Source organism: Hirsutella rhossiliensis (genome assembly GCF_020360975.1).
Source record: "Hirsutella rhossiliensis strain HR02 chromosome Unknown scaffold00002, whole genome shotgun sequence".
Taxonomy (NCBI): Eukaryota; Fungi; Ascomycota; class Sordariomycetes; order Hypocreales; family Ophiocordycipitaceae; genus Hirsutella; species Hirsutella rhossiliensis.
The window spans coordinates 5460239-5483093 of NW_025408668.1; the positions used below are offsets into that span (position 1 = coordinate 5460239).

Sequence of the window (22855 nt, forward strand, 5' to 3'; positions counted from 1 at the left end):
GCGCTGGTAGTCGACCGTGGATGCTAGACTTGCAGAGCTGGCCAAGTTCTCTTCGCTTACATGCTTTCTTCTGTACTGTCACGACGCGGCTCGGAGTTGATTATGGATATTAGCTTGTCGAGTTAGCCAGGTTCTCCTCGCTGACATGCCTACACCGCATTCTCTTGTACTGTCACGATGGGGCTTGGAGTTGGCTATAGATGCTAGACTCAAACAGCTAGCCAACTTCCCTCGACTTACATGCCCGCACCAGAGGACCAAAATGACTGTCCCCTCCGCTGCCGCCATACCACTCCATGCACCTTTAAAACTCCCTCGTATCTCGTTACTTCCCACGGGCCTGACGAGTGCCATCGCGGGAACCTGACTAGCCCACGCAGTCGCCGGATCCTCCTCCTCAAGTACGCTGCCACGTCAAAATCATGCCTTGCTCGAATCCTTCTGCGCCTTGTCCCCTGCGGCGTGTCCCGGCATCCGCATATCCGATATCGCTTGCGGCTGCGGAGACGCGTCTGGGCGTCGCGAGTCCACCGCCTCTCTGTGCGTCGTACGAGTGGGCCCCCTCATCAAGGAGGGTGCAGCGCCCCGCCCGTCCTGGCCAGCCTGCTGGTGCCGGGCAAGAAACCGGGGCTCGGGGAGGGGGACTGACTACGCTGACTAGCAGGGCCTCTCTCGCCCGGAAAGGGCCCGGAGCCGCACCCGTCTAATCCTCCCGGTCTTGCATTTTCCGCTTGCCAGAGGAGGACGCAGACTCCGTCTCCATGTCGGCATCGCTGTCGCTGCCGGCGGCGTACTCGACAATCTCCCACTCGACGCTGACCCTGCCGTCGTGCGATCGCTTGACGCCCTGGGCGCGGCGCATGTTGCCCAGGCGTGTGCCCTCGACCAAGCCGTCGAACCAGGGGACGCCAAACGACTCGCGCAGGGCCGCGGACCTGGTGGGCGTGGCGGGGGCGGGCGTCCGGTCCCGCCCCCCGGCGTCGTCGTCGAGCTCGTCCGGGATGAGGCCCATGTCCTCGAGATCGCGGAGGTCATCGCGGAGGAGACTGCCGATGGTGAGGTTGATGTAGTCGGCCTCGCTGAGCGGGCTCTCGGACCAGTAGGACAACGGGGTGCCGCAGAAGCCGCAGAAGTGGCGCTTGGAGTGCTCCTGGCTGGGGTGCGTGTAGACGCGGCGGATCATGGTGTGCGTCTCGTCGGGGAAGAAGGCAAAGGTGGTGCTGTGGTACCACGACAGCGGCACGCGGATGTAGGCGGCGAGGGGCGTGGCCAGGGGTATCTCTGTCGGTGGGTTAGCTCCGCGTTTGTGCCGGTCCCGGAAGGACGGACGTACGGTGAAGCGGCTCGGTGTTGAAAAGGACCTGGGCTTCCTTGACGCCGTCTTGGGGCACGGCGATGATGTAGCGGTTCCGGCCGCACTGGCAGCCGCCTCGCAGCGGTCGCAGCTCGCTCATGGCTGGCGGGATGGACGAGAAAACCGGCTTCGTTGGGGCGCGAGTGGGTTCTGGCCCGCGAGTGGACGAGGGCCGCGCGGGTTGGTGAGTCGAAGCACAAGCCGGCGGAGACTCTCTGCGGCGCGCAAAGCAGCGGGGATATAAAGGGTTGGTAGCTGGGAGGCCGTTCGGTATGCAAGCCTCTTTTCTCCGCCGCTGCGCCTCGGCCGCGGTGTGGAAGGAGATGGAACCCGGGTGACGGTGCGAGAAGCCAGTCGGAAAGGTGGAGGGGGATGAATTGTTGGTTTCTGTTGGTTGGCGTTGCGCGCTGACGAAAGTCCACCGAGTCGCGGGCGAGGTCCCCGCAAGGAGGGGCGAAGCTGCATGTGCTAGCATCCTCTGGGACTCGAGGTACCTGACTCGAGGTACCTCGGCCCTGTTGCCTCCCGTCGTCAGCGACCGTGGACGTCGGCCAGAGCAGTGCACCTACCGCCTGGAGGCCCGGGGCCTACAGTGGGAGAGGCGCCCCCCCTCCGAGATGGCCGGCAGAGGCGGACCGTGGAAGCCGGTCATCGCTGACAGGCCAGCCCTGCGAGGCGGCGGCGGGCTGTTTCCCACCTATTACCTCATCGTCTGCTAGGTAGAAGCCCGGTATCGATACTCAAGCTCATGGCCTCGACTTACACATCAGCAAAGGAAAGAGTTCCAGACGCCGACCATCACATGTAACTCTAGCAATAGAAACGGGCCTGCTTCTCTCCCGTTTCTACCTTTCTTTACTTTTCTCACTGCCTAGGCTATCCGCGCACGCACATCCAGAGCAGCCGCCTCCTGCACGGTGACCTCAACCCCCTCTGCCCTCTCCGTTTTCGTCATCTCCCCTCCTCCCGTCTCCCAGCCTCGCCATCCCATACCCAACATCGCTGCCAAATCCGCCCCCATCCATTGCCTATTCATCTCGTTCCATTGCACACTAGGACAAGCAACAAAGACAAGAGACAATCATAATAAAGCGTCAACCGCCGCCCCTACGCAACAATGGGCGAGCTCGGCATCACAGACGGCATCCCCATCCCCAAGACCGACGTCTCCATGCCGAGACTCGGCTTCGGCGTCTACCAGCTCTACGGCGACGCCTGCCAAAAAGCCGTCCTCGCCGCCATCGACGCCGGCTTCCGCCATGTCGACTCGGCCCAGATGTACCGCAACGAGTCCGACGTCGCCGCCGCCGTCGAGCAGTCGCCCCTGCGCCGCCAGGACGTCTTTCTCACCACAAAGATACACACGGCCACGAGCACGCCCGAGAGCACGTACCAGAACGCCCTCGACAGCGTCAACAAGATTGGCGGCCCTGGCGGATACGTCGACCTCTTCCTCATCCATGTTCCCGGGTCCAGTCGCGAGGCCAGAGAGCAGCTGTGGAAGGCCCTGGAGAGGCTCCATGACGAGGGCAAGGCCAAGGCCATTGGCGTCAGCAACTTTCGCATCCAGCACCTCGAGGAGATGAAGGAGTACGCCCGCGTCTGGCCGCCCCATGTGAACCAGCTCGAGGTACGTTTCGCGCATGCTACAAGCTCATGACCCCGGGAGTGTGCTGACCGGCAATCCGCAGCTCCATCCCTGGTGCCAGCACCGCGAGCTCGCCCAGTTCTGCCGCGACAACAGCATCATCCTGCAAGCCTACTCCCCCCTCTCCTGCGGCGAGAACCTTGACGACAAGACGCTGGGCGCCGTCGCCGCCAAGCACGCCAGGTCCCCCGCCCAGGTCTTGATCCGCTACGGCCTGCAAAAGGACTGGGTCCCGCTGCCCAAGAGCGGCACCCCGGACCGCATCAAGCAAAACGCCGCCGTCTTCGACTTCGCCCTCGACCAAGACGACATGAAGAAGCTCGACGCCCTCGACAAGGGCACCACGGGGGCCCTGTTTCCTGCCAACTTGAAGTGACGGGGGTCGCTTGCGCTTGTCTCGCGCCGCCGACGAGCTGGGCCGGATGGGTTATGGTATGAAGGTGTGGTTTATCGCCCGCTGGCGGGAAGATTCTTGGCCAGACCGTACATGAGCCTCTCCAGAAAACGAGCTACCTCAAGAACAATGAAGGAAGCTTGCTACGCCTTGCCATTGTTCTTTGCCCACTCGCGTAGCTCATTCTTCTTAATCTTGCCTGTGCTCGTCTTGGGCAGCTCCGACACAATCTCCACCTCCCTCGGGACCATGAACTTGCTAATGTTGCTCTGGTGCTTGGCCCAAGCGACGACGTCGGCCCCCGTCATCGCTTTGCCCTGCTTGACCGTGACGAAAGCCTTGGGCCGCTCGCCCCAGTGCGAGTCCGGGACGGCCACGACGCCGGCCTCGAGGACGTCCGGGTGCTGGACAAGCTGGCTCTCGAGGGCGATTGACGAGATGTTTTCGCCGCCCGAAATGATGATGTCCTTTGCGCGGTCGAGAATCTGCGCGCTGCCGTCCGGGTGCCACACGGCCAGGTCGCCCGAGTGAAGGCCGCCGCCGGCGAAGAGCTTGCGCGTCGCTTCGGGGTCCTTGAAGTAGCCCTTGGCGCAGATGTTGCCGAAGAAGACAATCTCCCCAATCTCCTGCCCGTCCTTGGCCACGTCTGTCAGGACGCCCTCGGGCTGGTCCGGCTTGACTACGCGGATGGGCAGGCTGCTGATGAAGCCGTGTCCCTGACGCGCCATCTTGGCGAACTTTTCCGAGGGCGGCAGCTTCTCCCATTCGGGGAGTTGGTAGCATTTGGTGATGGGGCCGTATGTCTCTGGAGTTGTCCAGTCAGCCATTGAAGCACACGACAGCCTGCAGTGGGACGGACCCGTCATGCCGTAAACGTGTACAGGTATGAGGTTCAGGCTTGTCTGGGAGGAGAGTCAGTAAGCAAGGGGCCTCATTGGAACATGGCACTGGGCGCGGACCATTTGCTCAAAGAGGTGAGCGCTGGGCGGGCTGGCGGCGACGGTGACTTGGACAGGCCGAGAGAGCTTCTCGGCCTCGCTGCACGCGACCAGCAGCGTGTTGACGGTCGGGGCCGCGTTGAAGTGCGTGATGCCCTCTTCTTTCAGGAGCTTCCAGATCAGAGGGTAGTCTATCTTCCTGAGGCAGAAGTGGACGCCTCGGACGGCGACGACGGACCAGGGAAAGGTCCATCCCATGGCGTGGAACCTGCATTCATCCTCGTCAGCGTCCCTGCCCACGGGGATCCCGTCGAGCTGGCCTACATGGGCAGCGTCCAGAGATAGCGGCAGCGGCCGGTGTTGAGGCCGGATTCAATCACGTTGCCCAGGGCGGCGAGATAGGCGCCGCGGTGAGTGAACTCGACGCCTTTGGGGCGAGAGGTGGTGCCCGAGGTGAAGGGGATGGCGAGCACGTCGTCCTCGTTGCTTGCGTGAGAGTGAAGGTCGGCCCAGCCCCGGCGGCCGTGGGAGCTGTCGTAGGCCAAGCCCTCCAAGACAGCTTGGTTGAAAGGGCCGCAGTCGGGTCCTTCTGTCCTGTCGGTATCCTGCGGACGAGGGGGACCATCAGCCGGGACTCGGTCCCGTCACCTTGCTCCAGGGGCTTACCAGGTCGACAATGACGGGCACGGAGGGATGGCGAGTCCTGTAAGCGGCGAGGAGGCCGAGGAACTCGTTGTCGACAATGATGCAGTCGACATCGGCAAAGTCAAAGATGTAGGCAATGTCATGCTCCTTGAGCCTGTAGTTGGCCGGGACGATGACGGCGCCGGCGGCAGCGACGCCGTAGATGGACTCGAGGAAGGCGGGCGTGTTGGGGGCCAGGACGCCGACACGGGTCAGGCCATGGTTCTTGAGGTAGTAGGCCAGGCCGATGACGCGGGTGGCCAGGTCCTGATAAGAGCGGCGGAGGGTGACGCCGCTGGCGGTGATGTGGAAGACGGCATGGGCATTGGGCTCGATGGCGGCGGCGCGCTCGAGGAAGAAGGTTGGCGATAGGTGATGGATGTGAGGAGGGTTTGGGGACTGGGGCAGCAGGTGGTTGAGGATGGAGCGGATGCGCGACGGAGGGCCCGACATGACGCCTTTGGGGTGGATGGATGAATGGATGGATGGATGGATGGATGGATGGGTCTGTGAGGGAACAAACGGTTGGCCCTAGCTGTACTTCATGGGATCAAGCGAGGAGGTTTGGCTATTTGTGTGCGGACAAGGAGGGCCAGTGTGAAGGCGGCGAGAGCGAGGATGTCGTCTGCGATGTGGTTGATTGATTACCTACGTATGTATTTTGTTGAAGAATAAATACTCTCGGCCCGAGGAAAGCCAAAAAAAAGCAATGCAAACGTTGAAAAAGGCGTGAGATGAGATGAGCGGGATTGGATCCGAGAAGCGGGTGAGATGTGATTACGGAGTAAGCAAGAGACGGCACACCATCCAAGGGCCTGTAGCATCCGAGGCCCTGTAGCATCCGAGGCCCGGCGGCTTTCCATCCCTAGAAGCCGTAGAGATGACGCGGGCCGCCCTTTGTACGGAGCATATATATAACTACGTAACTACCGTACCGCGGCAGAAGAGGCGCAGTCGCCGGAGGAAGAGCAAAACCACCCGCATCAAGCCCCACAAGCTCCCCCTTTCTCCCCAAAGTAGGGAACCTCAGGGGGGGGGGATCCAATAAATAGCATGCATGAACCGTTGGAATGAGTGGCTGAATGGCTACTATCTATCTGTATAAACGAGGACAAGGCAAATACAGCAAGCAGCAGGCAGACAGGCGAGGGACGGAAGCAGCTGGCCAGCATTCAGATGTATCAGCGTGGGCCAGCGCGGACCGGCGCGGACCAGCAGTTACAGGCAGGCCAGTTGTCAGGCCAGAGGCGTTTGGCTTCCAGAGACGGCTAGTCACGAAACGCTCTCCCCAAACTGCCTGCTGGCTCCGTTTGTTCCGTCGAGGCCGTCTCGGCGAAGCCTCAAAAGCCCAACGGGAGCCCCCAACGGGAGCCCCCAAAAGGGGAAGAAACCCTACCTACGAGTAGGAATAATTAACCTTTGGTCCCTTGGCACGTAGTCGTCAGCCAGCGCGAGTCGCCACCAACTGACTCTGTCGCCCTGCGCGTATTCGGTCCATCCATTATTGCTCGACCGATTGCGCGTCTTCGCACCGTGTTTCCATGCAGGGAACAGAGGCGCAGAAGCCGTGAGTGCATGAAGACAGATTCTACACACCGAAGATGAGGAGACTCGAGGGATGGCCGGCATGACCCCAAGTACTTCCTACCATGTCAAGGTATGCCGCCTGGCCCGGTACCTGACAGAGCCACGGTCGCGGCATTACTCGGCAAGTCCCCCGCACCCAAGGTACCGCTGGAGCCCTCGCCGGTACTTGTCAAACGCCTGTCACAAACCTCATGCGCTTGTCTATCTATAGCACCACTCACTGCATGGGGAAGGAAGCTCCCCGTTGTCAACCACCCACGGAAAAAGAAGGCGTTAAAGGGAGCCAAACCGCACCTCCCCTTTCCTCCTCTTTCTACTCTCTGCGTTCTCTCTCTCTTTCATCAGTCTGTCTTTTTCATTTCCCCCCTCTTCCCTTTCGTCGTCGTCTGCAACAAACAGCAACCAAATCTTCGAATCTTCCTCTCGCTTCCTCGCTCCCTCGTATCAACCACCTCAGCGCCGCCTGCTCGGCCCTTCCACCCGCCCGCCGCCGTCGTCCGAAGCGAGCCGCGTCCATTCCAACCTCCTCCACCACCTCCGCAAGCCACCTCCCACGGCTGAGACGCGCCTGAGTCTTTCGCATTGCCGTCGTACGTCATTCGGCCTTCTCGCTGTCTCGGCCACCCGCACTGCTTTTTTGCCAGCACTGCGAGGGCATTTTGGCTCGCACCAGCGCGCCTCCCCCTTCCCATGTTTTCCTGACATTTGGATCCAAGCCGCCTACGTGCTCGCCGCCGACAGCCTCCGCTTGTGCCTCATCGACCGCCTCCCCGAGCACACTCCAGAAGCCTGGCCTAACGGTTCCATCCCCGCCAGGACACAGACAGACTCACACCACCATGATTTCTTGTCCGCCCGCACAGCAACCCATGGCTTCCCAAAACTCTCAGGGCTTCCGCCCGCCTCGGCAACCTGCCACGCGAATGCCCTCGTACCCCCAGGTTTCCGTCCGAGATGAAAACGACTGCCTGAAACCGCCGAAACGTGCACATACCTTCCACAACGGCTCTCCCACCCAGAAGCATCGTGAGCAAAGCAGACTCCACCCCATCGACAACACGGGGCCCGATGCATTCGAGACGGCCGAGCCTACCGACAATGATGACGCACACGATATGACGCGCGCCTCGGTCGACCTCGACGACCTGCCCATTGAACTCATCACCCTGACAGACAGGTGCGTTGCCCTCTGCCTGCACATCATCCTGATCCTATGACTGACCAACTGCTCCTCCAGCTTCATCGAGTCTCTCGCTGCCAGGGTGCATCCAACGCCCCCAAACATCGACCGCCTGTCGCAGCTCTTCCAAGAATTCTATGCCCTGGCCTCATCCCACGTCGGCACGCACATCGGCGCCTTGGCCTCCCGACAGAGCCGTGATGCCTCGCCCACCCCTTCCGGCACCACCATATCCTCTGCTGCCAGCCGTCTGCGGTCAAAGGCTGCGTCTTTCGGCACCAAGGAAAAGTCAAAGACGGAGGCGGAACAGCAGATGATCACGGCCGACGAATTGGCCAACCGCAAACGCGCCAGGAAAGCCCTCGAGGCCAAGCGCGGCCTGCTGGAGGAGGCAGTGGAACGGAGGCTCTGCGAGGGCATATACGGCCGCATTTACCGGCACAGGAGCACGCAGGACGAGGCTCTGGACGACAAACTCCGCTCAAAGACTGCGGCCCTCGCGCTCGTCGGCATCGGCCTCGCCGACTTGGGCGTGGAGACGGGCGAGGGGGCACCCTCGACTCCCGAACACGCGGCAGACAAAGAAAGGGACGTGCGGGAATGGCTGGGCCAAGCCAGAGCCGACCTGACCCGGATGGGCGAGTCGAGATATCCCCTTGGAAAGCTCAACAACCTCAAGGCCGCCCACAAGAGCATCGTAAACACGCTCGCCCACTTCCACCCCTCTGCGTCCGCCGACGAAATCATGCCCATGCTCATTTACACCCTCATCACCATGCCCCCGGAAAAGCTTCACATCATGAGTGACCTCCATTTTATCCAGCAATTCCGCTGGGAACCAAAGTTGACCGGTGAGGCCGCCTATTGCCTCACTAACCTCGAAGCAGCCATCAGCTTCCTGCAGACTGTGGATCTGGCCACTTTACGAGAAGACGAACACCCCTCTGGACAACCCAAGAGCGCGACCCAGCCCGGCACCCCGAGGGCAGAAACATTCCCCCCTGCGTACCCTCAGGGGCCCCTAGATGTGACGACTCCCACTAAGGACGCCGCTGAAGCCAACCCCAACAATGCCAGCGCCACAAAGTCTGCCCCGCCACCATCCGCCCTCAAGACCTCCAACGTGTTGAAGAACCGCCGGTTGAGTGAGCTCGTCAACACCCCGGCCCAGGCGTTTGGCGCGGCCAGCGACGCCGTTTTCAGCACGGCTGACCAGGGGCTCAAGACCATCTCTAGCAGTCTGGGAGACAGTTACTCGTTCCTCTTGGGCAAGCTTCGCGACAGTCAGCAGAGCACTCAGAGTTCGTCGATTGTCGTCCCACGCACCCTGGACGACGCCCGCAAGCTCGTCAGCACGCCGCCACCCGACGAGGACGACAGCGCCAGCGGCGCAAACTCTGCGGTGGGTGCCGAGGATGCCGAGCAGATGAAGCGCTCACCGGTGCGCGAGGACAAAGTCGCCAACATGATAGGACGTCGCCGGGAGCCGAGTGTGGAGAGCGCCAAAAGTGGGCGCAGCGCCAGCTCGAACAAGAAGGTGCTCTTCGCCGAGGAGTCCAAGAGCTCAACGTCTTTCCTCTCGTCCAGTCAGAGCCCTGCCGTTCTCGAGCAGGTGCGCAGTCTGGGCAGCTCCTTCAATCCTATGGCCCGGTTGTCAAATATCGGCATGATCAGAGGCTTTGGCCGCAACACACCCACGCCCACGGCCGCCGCATCCCCAAAGGACATTGGCAAGACATCGGACGGGGGCGACTTGGCATCAGTAAGCGCAGCCTCTCGCATTGTCTACTCCTCGCTTTGCACGAGAGCTAACCACCCTGGCAGGCGTTTCCCGATATCGCAGACGCTCTTCCGCCCAAGGAGGGCCTCAAGGTGGCCCCACCGAACAAGCGCTTCATGGAGGTGCAAGACCCGGGCGAGCTCCGGCTGAGCGAGGTGCAGGACCTGCTCGGGGAGTACCGCCGCATGGCCGAGGCCCTCAAGAGCCTGGGCGCTTTCGAGGACAGCTGAGCGGCGTTGTGACGGGCCTTATGGAATTGTCGGGATTTTTTTGACGGTATTTGCTGGTAGGGAGGCTGTTTGGCGTACAGACACGGCGTTGGCAGCGTCTTTGGCTTTGACTTTGATCTAGTTTCGGGGCTGGAATCTGGTTCTCCTGGATGCGCGGACGAAAGAGGGCTGTCATCGGGAGAAGGGTGGCCTTCTTATTAGTGATGGGAAATCCCTCCTTTTTTTCATTTTCTGCCTGGACTGGACACACGGGCACGCGGCGTTTCAACCAGAATGGATGGCTCATTTGACTTATATATACCTGCCGCCTTAGCGACCGGCGCACAAACACTACGAATTTGGAACACCTTTGTCCATCTCGACTGTCGAGGAACATTGCAAGGGCCGTTTTATTGTGGGAAAACACAAGAGAGCCTGCCTGTCTTCACAATGGGTACGACGCGTGCTGCATGCTTGTCTTGGTGTGAAATGCCGCGTACAACGCGTCTCGTCTCATATCGTAAAGAGCAAGGAATAATATCAAATGCACGCCGGATAAATGCGCCCGTGGCCCCGCTACAGAAATCCCGACATAAAAGGGCAGGTGCAGCGACGCTTCGGAGACGCCCATTGCCCGTCTAAAAGCCTAACCCAAAACTTTGCCCCAGACGCCGTGTCCCGTGAAATCCACTCGCTGAATCGTATCCTCAGATGCCAGGCCGGTAATGCGTAAAGGTGCTATGCGGTAGGGGTGGAATGGCTTCTCCCGTCGAGGTTTCATGAGGAGATGAGTGATGTGCCTAGCGGCGGGAGTCATCGTCGCCATGGGTTCCTCTAAAACGCCGACGTCTCTGTCCTCCATGGTTTGTGAAATTGTTCCGGGCTGGACTGCGCCGCCTCGGCCGCCTCGGGCTCCGTGTACATCCTCGGTCCCAGCGAGAGCCCGTATGAATCCGTCGATATCCTCCTCTGGTTGGATGCCGCCGAATCGCGTTGCACGGGAGGGCCTGGATGCAAGAACTGCAGTATCAAGTTGCCGTTGGTCCGCTCCCCCTCGCGGCTCATGCTACGACGGCTGGCGGTGTTGGTCCTCTGCCGCTGGAGTCCCGATGTCGTGGCACCCGACATTCCAGTGTTGACGCGGGCGAGAACGGCCTCGGCCTCTTCGGCCTCCTTGCGGAACCGAGATTCGCTCGGCAACAGGACAGCGCGATCGAGGCCGTACGGAAGGCCGCGGTGTCGGCCTCGGATCTGCATGGCGATAATGACAAGCTTGCCAACGACGGAGAATTGTGAGGACAGCGAAGCGTTGATGCCCGCCGCTCCCATGCTGAGGCCCACGGTACCGTAGGCGCTGACGATTTCGAAAAGCACGGCAAACATGTCGAATTTATGGGCGAGGATCTTGTCCCCCTCACTGATGGCGAGGATAAAGAAGCCCAGAAAGACGTACCACAAATCGAAAGACAATTGTCGGCGCAAATGACTGCCGACATAGGACAGGGCGCTGGCGTCGTTCTCCTCCTCGGCGTTGTGGTCCTGATAGACACCGAGGGACTTCTCTTCGTAGACGTTCGTTCGTCGAATCGAAATGGCAATGGGGAAGACGGAAATGTACATCATGATCATGTACAGCACCGGCATTGCCGGATGCAGGTCTGACATGTTGACGGCGGAAAACCCGGCCGTTCGGGTGGAGGCTGCTTGGAAGAAGCCGACGACAACGCGGTTCTTGAGCGGAAGCTGGCTGATGGGCTCCGAACCGAGCTACGGGGCAGTTAGCAATGATGACCACGCGCTTGGGAATAGGATGCAGAGGGCCAAAGACTCACGTCAAGGACAATGAAGAAGAGCAGGTCGAGCGCGTTGAGAACAATGAGGATCCAAAACAGCCACCAGTTGGGGCCAGACGGAAACAACAAGGTAAAACATCTACGCGGGTGGTCGAGCAAAAACCGCAGCTCCTCCCACAAACCAGACCCCCGGGGGACAAGTTTGGCGGCGACCCAAATCAGGAACCGGAGCATGACGGGGAACCCTGTGTTTCCAATGATGATGAAGAACCACATGACGATGAGTGCAAACTCTGATCTCTGAAAGGAGATCATGCTGTCTGGGGTAAGGGTAAAACCAACGTCCATGAAGGCAACGTTGGACGTGAAAAATCCCCACCAAGTCTTGGACACACCCGCAGCCTCGACAATGTCGCCGTAGTACGCATCGTGGAAGATAAATGGCAGGAGGAAGGCAAGGATGATGAGCTGAAAGCCCCAGAAATAGAACAGCAGGATCAGGGCCAGTGTTCGCAGGGATCGATACTCGATGCCGCCAAGCTCCTCGCGCTGTTCGAGGGTTAGCCCGACAAAGTTGGAGTTTCGGCCAAGCGTTGGCGTGTACGAAAGGTAAGGCATGTCCTCTTCTCTGTCCCGCGACAAGACAGACCTGAGGTTGCTCAGGGTTCGTGTCCCAGCTAGACGAGACGACCTAGACTCGCCGTCATCATGGAGTTTCTTCTGTCCAGAATTCAATATACGGGGCTTCCGGAAGCGGAGCGAATCCATGGCGCCGCCAACTGCTTTGGCCTCGTCTGCCAAGTCATCCATTCGATGCCTGTCTGGCTCCGCAATCACAATGGTCGACTGGCGGCCTCGAATATTTCTGGGATCAGCCCCTGCCAAATCAATGCGCGAGTCCACGGTCCTGGACTTGGGGAGTCCATGTTCATCGTCGTCCTGAGGATCGTCCATATGGAGCCGCCTCGGCCCCAGGCCCCTCTCCGCATCTCGCGGCCCCGGGATTCGAAGGACTTCGTTGTCCTGATTTCGCTGCCGTTCCAGAATGGCAATGTGCTCGGCGTTGGGCAGACGCTGCGGGACCTTCAAGGCATCCTCTCCCATGCCATCGCTTCTCTTGACAGTATTCGCAAAGGAGATGGCCGTGGGGCCACTGCGGGGCTCCTCGGGCGCCAGTTGGGTGCTCCCGCGATGGGGATGCGGAACGACTCCAGCTTCGAGCTGTTTCTCGTCGGACATTGTCGACGAGTCGCTCTCGTCGCTTTTGAGCACGGCCGCGGACGTGGGAGAGACCTCGCCCATGTCCTCCAACAGGATGCCGTCGTTGGTGATCCTCTGCGCCCGGCCATTGTGCGGCATAATCGTGATGTTCCGCCCATTGACACCCTGGGCAGGGACGGCCCGCTCCACGTCTTCTGCATGGGACTCGGACTTGGACTTGGTCAAGGTTGGCCGCCGCGAGCGAATGTCGCGGACCCAACTCTGGAAGCGCTTCTCGAACCAGTAGAGTCTGAGGAAGACGACGCAAGCGTGGAGGGTGATTGGGTTGGAGAGCATGGCAAACAGGTAGATCATGGCTTGTTGGAATCCATTGAGCTTGTTTACGTCAACGGGATTCAAGCCGGCCTGCGTGTTGGCACCGCTGGCAAACATCAATGCATCAACATAGGCCAAACCGCCCCCGCCGGAGGCATAGATGGCAATGGAGCCGACGATTGTTGCGCCGATGATCCAGAAGTCTGCAGCAACCCAGGTCAGCAATGTCCACGGAAGACGGGCGGCAAGACAGACAATGGACCGAGATGAAGTTGAAGTGCGGCTTCTTGGAGACGAAGGCGGGCTTGACAGCCTTGAGCTGTGCCCAGACATAGTCCCGCGCACGTTCCAGCATGGCTGCGGATGAGGAGAAATGCGCTAGTGGGATGACGAAAGAACAGTCGCAGAAACACTAGGCGTAAAACAAAGAGGTGAAAACACAGGGTGTTTCTTCAATGCGATGCGATGGGCGCTGAAGGCACCGCAGCGTCTAGGGGTCGGCAATAAGCTGTTTGTTGCCTGTTGTTGTAGGGCGATGGTGAGGATGGCCAAGTCTTGGCGCGTGGCTGAGATGGCGAAGCTAGCCTCTGTCCCACTCAACCGTGAGTCCGACTCGAGGACATGAGGTGCAGAGTGGGCATGGAAGGCATGATGGTGCGAGGCGGCGTTGTTGAGCAAGATGCAGCAGACAGAGACGAGTGTCGGTGTCTTCTGGGAAGATGGGGGCCAGGCGAGGCTTTTGTGCGTGCAAATTGTCGAGGTCGCTGCCGGCAGTTCGGGGCGAGGGCTGACGAGCTCTTCCAATCGAGTCAAAGAGAGACGGACGAGGACCAACCAGTGGCGTCGACAAGAGGAGAAGGAAAAAAAAGGAGGTGGTTTGTGTTGCGAGGCCAGGCCTAGTTATCCGTGCTCTGGGGCGGCTCCCAGTGCCGGCAGCCGCCTCAGTTTCCCAGAATGGCGAGAACAGGGGGGGTCTCGTCGAATGAGATGTCTGGACGGGCGGCACGTTGGCGGTGACACAGGGTGTTGGCTCGAGTGCCAAGCTCCTGGGCGGACGGCTGCGCGACGCCCAAGTCGAGAGGAGATGGGAGGGGGAAGAGTGATGGCGGCGGCAAACGAGACCAAAAGCTCTGCCCCCCCTTGGCCCTTGGGCCGGGCTGGACCGTCTGAGGCTTGCGGCGAAGTGCTGAGTCAAGGTCTCGTCAGTCGAATCGCCAAACAAGCCAGGGCCCGGGGCACCGGATGATGCTCCGTGCCAGGCGGGGTGGGTTCGAGCGAGGGGGGCCAAAAAGCGAGAGAGACGATGTCTGAGGGACGAGAGTTGGGTTGCTGACCAGGGAGGACCTTGAGCGGAGGGGGGAGGCGAGCTGGAATGGCGTGGCCGACGCCACCAGCCACGGCACCGGTAAGGAGGAATACTAGAGGGCAGATAAGGCCTGGCGAGGTGGCCGGCGCTCAGCCTACAGCTCAGCCTACAGCATCCATGGATGGCCCCAGCCAGCCAAGCACTAGGTACGGAGTAGCACCTCGCTAATTGCCGGGAGTCTACCAGTGGTACTGGTACTAGTACGTACCTAGTAGGTAGGTACTTAAGTGGGCAGGTACCTAGGTAGGTACCAGGTAGGTAGGTAAGGTAGGTAGTGTGTACATGGATACAGTACAACAGGGGGGGAGAGCCCGAGCCTCTGCAGTGCTGTGCGAGGTGGGCAACAGTTGGGATAAGGTAGAGTCAGCACCCTGCAGCAAGCCCTGGCACTTGTCGTGGGGCGCCCTGAAAAACACCTTGGTTAAGTATGCGTCCGTTGCCGCGCCTGTCGGTGTGAGCCCGTCACGTCAGAGGCGGCGCAGAGACTGCAAGGCATCAAGGGCTGGCTGCCTCATCGACATGTATGCCTGCCCGGGCTGATTCGTGGGCCTCTGCTTTCCGTGGCGGTTCCAGGGTGGTGCACTGATGAAACTCATGCACTGTCCATCGAGGTACCCCGTACCATTTTGGCCAGGCCCCGGCTCCTTTGCTGGGCAAGGTAATTATCTCGACGCTTGGAATGCACTCGATCCTGGCAGACGGATTCGTCGCGGTGTGCATTGCATTGCACGGCCGCCGCATGCAGACGACAAGATGTCCCCTTTTTTGAGGCCATGTTTATTATTTCTTCTTCGAGTACGGATATTCGTATAATAATAATAATACGGGACACCACATTATCCTCAACCGCAGAACTGCACACAATGTCGGCATCCATGACTTAAAACACATGCCACCCCCTGGTGAATCGCAAATCTCGGCAACGGCAACCCTCTCCCGTGCCGGGCCATTGCTGTACTTGTCAGACACCGGCGGCTGACAGATGGAGGGAGGCAAACTCCGATGACTAGATGACGGACACAATCGGATAATGATATGAGACCTTGACTCAACCCACCTATCCGAGTCAAGCCCATCGGTGAAGAACAAGTTAGTTACATGGCAGCCGGTGCAACCGCAACCACGGCTCGCCGTTACCACAAAGGGATCCTCACAAATGACCCATCTGGCAATCTGGCAGCGCTGCATCACACCACGTCATACGTGTACCCTCCCGCCGTCGCCTCAGCTGAGCCTCTCCCATCACCATCCCTTCTTTTTGTCGTCGCCATCCGCGCTTCTCTGGAACTACAGGCTGAGCCATTTTGGGGGCCATCAAAATTGCTTGGGTCCCTGCTTCATTTTGCTCGACCTGCCTCGCAATCATCGTGGCATGAAGTCATCACGGCAAGCATGCCGCATACCTGGTGAATACCTCCCAACGGCCCCGGCGTCCAGCCATCACCTGTTGTCCCATCTCTCATAGACTCTTCACACGCATATCCATCGTGATTCCGGCCTGCGAGCCGTCGGATATCGCCGGCAAACCTAAGCCGTCGATCATGGCAGCCTCCCCTCTCCCATCTGTGCCCGCACCAGGTCGTCTCTCGCAGAGGCTTGCAGTAGTCTCGACGCACGTGTACCATATCCACGGGCACCACAAAGGGTGCTGCGTCATCCTTGGAGTGGCGCGGCGACATGACTGACGGGGCAGTCCCCAAGGGCAGCCCTTTGTCAAACATCTGACTGGTGATAATTTGTCCCACATGGTGATGACGTCTATATTCTTAAAACTGCCCAGCGCCGAGACCCGAATGTTCCATCAAGCAACCAAACCCAAACCCAAACCCAAACCCCACGCGCTTCACGTCAAACTACTACCCCTAGCATATATGTCCGTAGTCTGGGAGCTCATTACCTCTTCGCCGCTAGGCAAGCTATTTTATGCATGCATGCTTTGGTGACTGGCAACTCAATACAAAGCCGTGATTATAGCGACTACACGTTTTGTGCCATAACATAAACATCTTCCATATCATCATCATCATCGTCCATGGCATCTTATATGATTCACCGTGTCCTTTTATTAAGTCATAGAACTCAAGTACAAGTCCACGAGCTTGTCCCTAGATAGATAATCGAGTCTTGTCCATCGAGTCTTGTCCAACCCCTTAGGGCATATATGCAACCGCAGCACGCAGCCATCGCCAAGCCGCCTCAATCCTTGGTTTCCCCTTGCGAACTTTCTGGCTAATTACAGGACGCAAGACCCGCTACCGTCAGGATTGATTTGGCAAGTCTAGAAACAGGCACGCCGCGTTAGCCCATCATTGAGTGCAATTATCGAATGCACGTACCGGCGTGTTATCGCAGTGCTGCTGTCCGTCACTGGTGATAAAGCACCCCCCTCGCTTCGCGACATCGGGGGCAGCAAGCGGGGCGGCCTGCACCAAGGCGAAGCTCGCAACGAGGGTAAGGATAGTGCTGAAGACCTTCATCTTGATATATGGATATAATGAAAACTTGGAAGTTGAGTAAACGCGGTGTGAAGTGAATGCAGAGGTAGGATAATGATTAGAGTAGCAGAGGATGATTAGAGTAGCAGAGGATGATTCGAGAAGTAGATGATGACTGGAGTAGTGGGAGACAAAGGAGGGTTCATCAGCTTCTTAAATACTTAGAAGACTGTCTAGATCCAAGCATTCCCTTTCATGTCAAGGTTAGGTCCCTTGCGAGTCCATCCATAAACAGTTCGAGGCCAATGTCGCACCAGAGGCGCATAGACAGGAGCGCACAAAATACAAATCAACTCTAAGTTATCAATTAATCGGGTTAGCCGAGCAGATGCCAGCTGAGGTGTTCAAGTGCCCCAAGGAAAAATAGCCCAAGCGCTTGGTGGCGGACTGCCTTCGAAGCAGGAATAGAAACTCATGGGGCGATTTGACATTAGTAGGACTATGCTAGCTAAATATTTAAAATGGAATACAATCATGTTTATAAAAGCCAACTAACGTTCCGTCGTTTTACTAAATAAGTGCGAGCTTGTTCCCAGCTGATTAAGCCTCATGGCCCTTGCCAGGTAGTTTCAATTCTCCGTTTCTCCTTGCGAGTTCCACTTTCCGGCTATGAATATAATCAAGCATAAGCAGGCAAGTTCGCAGTGCACTCCTTGTGGCCGTCGGGGACGCCGAGGGCTCATTAACTTCGGATACCCCGTGTTGATTTGAAGGCATGTGCGGATTGGCGCCACGTTATCGCGGTTTCAGGCCAACTTGGCATTGGCTGGCGCCCGTACCACCCGATTCGCCGATCTGCAACGTCTATTTAGACACGGGTCGCCAAATAGCTGAGGATCTAACTGCTAAGCCCTCTGCTCGAGGAATAAGGTCTATCAAGCACACCAGCCGCCCGCTCCTACGCCGCCGCCCGCCGCGCGTTTTCCCGGCCAAGCTTCTTGAAGAAGGTGTGGCTTTCCTTCTTGTTCTTGCCCTTTTTCAGTGACTGGTTTAGTCTCTTGTTCTGCTCGATGTAGGCCATGTCCTGGCCACCGCTCAGTTCGCCGAGGGTGCCTGCAGTCCGGCGCGCTGCTCCCCTTTTTTTCTTTCGGCCCATCGCACCGCTGTGGAAAAGATCGTCTGTAATGTCCTCGTCCTCCATCGTGTCGTTCTCCACGAGAACCTTTTGCAGCAATTCGCGTCGCTCGCTCGCCGTTGCAAACGCGAGCCCCGGCGTCTTCTCAATGTTGGCAAGCTGCGTAATCACCTTGAAGGCATACCCCTGATCCACGAGAAAGGCCTGTCTCTTGGACGAAAAGTACATCTCCTGCGTGTCCTTTGACACCAGAGAGTAGAAGAAGGCGTTGAAGCCCTCGTCGTTTCGACGCTTGGCTCGGAGGATTCGGCCCAGTCTTTGGGCCTCCTGCCGACGAGATCCGTAATGGGATGAGATCTGAATGAGACATGTGGCCTCGGGCAGATCAAGTGACGTGTCCCCGATCTTGGACAGGAATAGCGTATTGACTCGAGGGTTGTGCTGGAAATTCTCGAGCACTTCCAACCGTTCCGCCTGTCCCGTGCTGCCGTAGATAAAGGCCTTGCCGAGCTTCAACGCGTACGCCTTGAGCGCGTATACGTTGTCGGAGAAGACGATGATCTTGTCCCCCCGGGACTCGTGGTAGTTGATGAGATACTGGCAAGCCTGAAACTTGCGCGGGTTCATGATGTACAGCAGATTCTTCTTGCGAGTCGGCGCCCGAAGGTACTCGTCGTAAAACTCGGTCGGCATCGGACACCAGACCTCGGCGCACTGCACCCTCGCGATATGACCCTGCTTCGAGAGTTCCATCCAGTTTGCTTCAAACAGCTTCGGCCCGATCAAAAAGTTTAAATCCGAAATTTTGTCATCTTCTCGAAGCAGGGTGGCCGTGAGCCCCAGCTTGGAGTGCGTCTTGATCGACGACGTGACCTTTCGGAAGATGTTGGCCGGCACCACATGCACCTCGTCCAGGAGCATGAGGCCCCATTCCCGTCCCGTCAAGAATTTCATCATCTTCTCGGCATCGTAAGACCGGGCTCTTGACTGCGTCACCATAGAATATGTCGTAACAATGATGCCCGTGCTTCCCGTAAAGACCGACCCCTTTGAGTCCGAGGTAAAGGCCACGATATCGTCTGGGTTGATGTTGGACCACTTCAAGAACTCTTGCCTCCACTGGACGACCGACATGGAGCTGGTACATAGGACAATGACTCCCTTTTTGATGGTGCAGGCTGCCGTGATGCCGACAAGGGTCTTGCCGGCGCCGCAAGGCAAGACAATGAGTCCGCTCTTGGCTCGGCCGTTGCCAAACATCTTGCTGAGGCTTTTTTCTTGGTATGGCCGGATTTGTGTGCCGGGCTTGAGGTCGATATCCAGGTTGGGATTGACTTCGTCTCTGCGGAAATCGTACTCCTCGAGCACAGGGTAGCCGAGGTTCAGACACTCTTTTTGTACTGTTTCGACATCCTTGTCGGCGATTTCGAAGGAATGCGTGACCTCTTGGTCGTCGTCGTCTTCCTCGTTTAAAGTGGCCATGACGTCCCCCTCTTGAACCTGCTGGCCATTTTGCGGTTGCTCCCCGGCTGGTTCAAGGCCACTTGCCTGCTTGACACCAGCGGCATTCTTTGTTCCAGGAATGACGAGGCCGCCAATCTTTGGGGCAGCGGAAGTGGTGATTTCCTCCGTTCCCTGCACCCGGAGAGGCCCGATCTTGGGATTCTTGAGCAGCGTCTGCAACATGTTTGGATCCGGAGACTCGACGTAGTATTTAGTATTCTTCAAGACCAGCTTGACTTTTCCGTAGCTCTGCGTACAGCTGGTGATGAAGTCCCTGATCTCATCCGGAAGTGGCGTCTTGAGGAAGCGCTCGAGCGTGTTGATGATGTCGTGAGGCGAAAGGCCCACCGAAACAGCGGCGTAGAGACTGTGCGTCGTGAGGGCATACTCGTGCATAAACGTCGGCCGCGAAAGAGGCTCGGAGATTGTGATGAGAAAGTCTTGGGCTTGATCTGCCAATGGGTTGAAGCTTTCCAGAATGATCCGGCCCTTTTGCGGATCGATCCAGAGCGGCCGATTGTGGTGGTCCTTTTTGAGGTCGAGATAGGAAAAGTCGTGGTCGCCAAAGATGTGCGGGAGAGGCTCGCGGATGGCGTGCTTCTTCTGGTATTGGTCAAGCGAGAACCTGTCGATGTTCTTGTCGATATCTCGTTCCAACACCTCGTCGACTGGGGCGGCGTCCTCCTCTTCTGGCTCGTCGTTGGCCTCGAGGCTCCGAGGGGTCCCGGCGCCCGGCGTCGACAGGCGCGAGGATCTGCCTATCTTGGCCCCGTCCTTGGCCACTGGCCCAGCCTTGCGTTTCGGCGGCATATCGTCGGGATGCCGCGGCAAGTCCAGAGGCGCGCAGGGGGACGGGTCGCGTTGACGGTGGGAGATGCCGTCACTTGAGAGATCTGGCTTAGATAAGGCAAGGCACTTACTCACAGGCAGAAGCGCTGACTAATGCAGAGTCTCAGTACCGACAAGTGCTTTGGCTTGCTCTCGTGACACAGCGCTGACCTGGAGCCGCTAAGGCGCGACCCCTGGCCCGCTCACCCCGCCAAATATCATCGTCACGGGCTGCCGCGTCGGCCAAACTACTCGTACCAATCACACCACCAGTTTCTGGAGCTGCCGTTCGTTCTTGGTATTTGCCGGCCCCATACGAGATTCGACAGCAACGGGATCCAGCCAGGCGACAACATGTGGTATGTGTCGCACGTCTTGAGCCTTTCCGGAAACCATGCTGACCATGGCCCAGCAAGCACATTCTCAACGCCCAGGTCGCGATCAGATCTCCATGCTGTATGACGCTTGCCGCAAACCTCCCCAGAATCCTACGTGCGACTCCACTATACGTGATGTCGAGAGCTGACAGCTGCCACATACAGGCCGCAAGTGGTTCGACTGTGCCGAATGCCACGGCGAGCAGGAAAGCCACCCTCTCCTCCAGTCCCTCGAAATGATCTTTGCCTGCAAAAAGTGCAAGAAGTGCTTTCGCAAAGACGCGCAAGAATTCGAGGAAAGTGACGAATACTGCCCCCACTGTGACAACCACTTCGTCATCGACGCCAAGACACCCAAGGCCGCTCTGTCCGTTGAAAGCGACGACGTGAGGATGAACAACAAAATGCTCAAGGATGAGAGGACCAAGCAGAGGAAGCTGAAGAGCATCTTTGATCCGGACGACGATGCTGATAGGCTGGGCTGAGCGTTTCGAGGCAGGTATATAGCATTGGCTGGGGGCAGCTACGGCGTTGCAGGTTGAATTACGCTTCGTCATTTCATGGAATATTGAGAAGGAGTTTCTGAGACGAACATGTCATACACAGCGGAAATCGCGAATGGCTTGATGCGATAGACCAGATACCCCTCTATAAAATACACCAAGCTTTCCTGCGTTATTCGGCAGCAGAGTCATCCTGGCCTCTCGTCAGGATCGCGGTACTTCCAGTTCCAGGCGTACGCCCAGTCTTCTTCTTGGCCGCCTCCTCTTGCTTCTCCTGCTCAATCTCCTTGACGTAGCCCTCAATGTCGTCCGTGGGGAGTATCTCCATGGCGGCACCAGGTGCCATGAGCGCAATCTCGATATTCTTGGCGCCCGTTTGCACGACTTCGAGCAGCGACTTGATGGCCAGTCGAATGGTGGCCTCGCGGTCCATATCCTCCTTGTAGTTGCGCTCGAGGAACTCGCGGACCGTCTTGCTCGAGCGTCCAATTGCATTGGCTTTCCTGCCAGGAAGTTAGCATGGATGGAACGGGACCGTCTGTGATCAACGTACCAAGCTGAGTAGATGCCGGAGGGCTCCGTCTGGAAGAGCCTAGGCACCTTGCTCCCAGGGTCGAAGCCGACAACCAGCGTGCTGATACCAAAAGGCCGCACACCGCCAGCCTGCGTGTACCGTTGCTGGACCCCAGCAACGTACTTGGTGATGTAGTCAATCGTAACGGGGTCCTCTACGGACAACCGATGAGACTGAGACTCTAACCGCGCCTTGTCGACGAGAATGCGGGCATCGGCGTTGAGGCCGGCGAAAGCAAGGGCCACGTGGTTGTCGAGGACTTGGATCTTGGAGGGGGTGATGCGTGTGTCTTGCAGCTTCATGGCTGAGCGCTTCTCGCAGCCGAGCACGACGACATCCTTGCCCTTGACGCCAACAGCGCATGTGCCTGAGGATACGGTGAGCTTCCAACGGATGAGCGCGTGGGGTCATGCGGACCTCGCTTGACGGCCTCGCCGGCATATTCAACCTGGAACACGTGTCCATCGGGGCTGCGACGGGGTCAGAAACAGCTTCAAGGACTGTCGGATGTGGTTGTCGAACCTGAAGACTGTTTACTGTTTAGCACCGTCCCACCGCTGAACGAAGTGGTGAGCTTACCCGACAGAGCTCTGTCGTAGCCTGAAGCCATTGCTGTAGATTCGGGGCAAGCTGCAGTTGTCTGTTGCAAGATGGCCGAAGGCAATGAGGAAGGAGGACGAGTGCGCGTGTGCGTTGCGGCCGAGGGAGATGGGAGGTGCGCAGTCCAACACGGGGTGCTGCGTCAGACTGGCAGCCTGCGAGCTGGAGGGCCGTGAGCTACGAAGTACCTGTGCTGCCGATCCTGACAGGTGGGCGGAGAAAGGTAGCAGCGCGCCGAACGCACAGTATCAGAATATGGACATGGTAGTTTCGCACCGTGCTGACTCTCAGTTACGACATCAACCAGGAGTCGATAGCCACACGGCAGCGACGATTCCAAAAACATTATCTGAGCGACAAGTGAGCCTCTGGCGTCTACATGTCACCGATTCTTCAACGGCTCCACCCGGAATTTTCTCCTTTTCCCATCC

At 58.4% G+C, this 22855-nt stretch overlaps 8 protein-coding genes across 8 annotated transcripts; 3 read left to right on the forward strand and 5 right to left on the reverse strand.

Annotated features, from left to right (window-relative positions):
- Positions 1 to 703: 703 nt before the first annotated feature.
- On the reverse strand, positions 704 to 1454 carry HRG_02229 (Mss4-like protein; the record flags this gene model as incomplete). Its single annotated transcript, XM_044860700.1, has 2 exons — positions 704 to 1281; positions 1334 to 1454. 2 exons carry the CDS (start codon positions 1452 to 1454, stop codon positions 704 to 706), a joined length of 699 nt encoding a protein of 232 aa, XP_044724333.1.
- Positions 1455 to 2471: 1017 nt separating this feature from the next.
- HRG_02230 (aldo/keto reductase family domain-containing protein) lies at positions 2472 to 3378 on the forward strand (the record flags this gene model as incomplete). The annotated part of the gene is made up of 2 exons (XM_044860701.1): positions 2472 to 2984; positions 3046 to 3378. The coding sequence occupies 2 exons, from the start codon at positions 2472 to 2474 to the stop codon at positions 3376 to 3378; spliced, it is 846 nt and encodes a 281-aa protein (XP_044724334.1).
- Positions 3379 to 3539: 161 nt separating this feature from the next.
- Positions 3540 to 5471, reverse strand: HRG_02231 (AMP-binding enzyme domain-containing protein; the record flags this gene model as incomplete). Its single annotated transcript, XM_044860702.1, has 5 exons — positions 3540 to 4201; positions 4256 to 4298; positions 4356 to 4602; positions 4659 to 4939; positions 5001 to 5471. The coding sequence occupies 5 exons, from the start codon at positions 5469 to 5471 to the stop codon at positions 3540 to 3542; spliced, it is 1704 nt and encodes a 567-aa protein (XP_044724335.1).
- Positions 5472 to 7444: 1973 nt separating this feature from the next.
- HRG_02232 (vacuolar sorting protein 9 (VPS9) domain-containing protein) lies at positions 7445 to 9795 on the forward strand (the record flags this gene model as incomplete). The annotated part of the gene is made up of 3 exons (XM_044860703.1): positions 7445 to 7782; positions 7843 to 9547; positions 9610 to 9795. The coding sequence occupies 3 exons, from the start codon at positions 7445 to 7447 to the stop codon at positions 9793 to 9795; spliced, it is 2229 nt and encodes a 742-aa protein (XP_044724336.1).
- Positions 9796 to 10608: 813 nt separating this feature from the next.
- On the reverse strand, positions 10609 to 13458 carry HRG_02233 (cation transport protein; the record flags this gene model as incomplete). Its single annotated transcript, XM_044860704.1, has 6 exons — positions 10609 to 11046; positions 11116 to 11128; positions 11228 to 11541; positions 11607 to 12244; positions 12308 to 13306; positions 13359 to 13458. 6 exons carry the CDS (start codon positions 13456 to 13458, stop codon positions 10609 to 10611), a joined length of 2502 nt encoding a protein of 833 aa, XP_044724337.1.
- Positions 13459 to 17862: 4404 nt separating this feature from the next.
- On the reverse strand, positions 17863 to 20352 carry HRG_02234 (type III restriction enzyme, res subunit domain-containing protein; the record flags this gene model as incomplete). The annotated part of the gene is made up of 1 exon (XM_044860705.1): positions 17863 to 20352. One exon carries the CDS (start codon positions 20350 to 20352, stop codon positions 17863 to 17865), a length of 2490 nt encoding a protein of 829 aa, XP_044724338.1.
- A 372-nt stretch (positions 20353 to 20724) lies between these two features.
- On the forward strand, positions 20725 to 21232 carry HRG_02235 (CHY zinc finger domain-containing protein; the record flags this gene model as incomplete). Its single annotated transcript, XM_044860706.1, has 3 exons — positions 20725 to 20729; positions 20783 to 20826; positions 20913 to 21232. The coding sequence occupies 3 exons, from the start codon at positions 20725 to 20727 to the stop codon at positions 21230 to 21232; spliced, it is 369 nt and encodes a 122-aa protein (XP_044724339.1).
- Positions 21233 to 21422: 190 nt separating this feature from the next.
- On the reverse strand, positions 21423 to 22434 carry HRG_02236 (proteasome subunit domain-containing protein; the record flags this gene model as incomplete). The annotated part of the gene is made up of 4 exons (XM_044860707.1): positions 21423 to 21753; positions 21804 to 22191; positions 22242 to 22294; positions 22355 to 22434. 4 exons carry the CDS (start codon positions 22432 to 22434, stop codon positions 21423 to 21425), a joined length of 852 nt encoding a protein of 283 aa, XP_044724340.1.
- Positions 22435 to 22855: the final 421 nt, after the last annotated feature.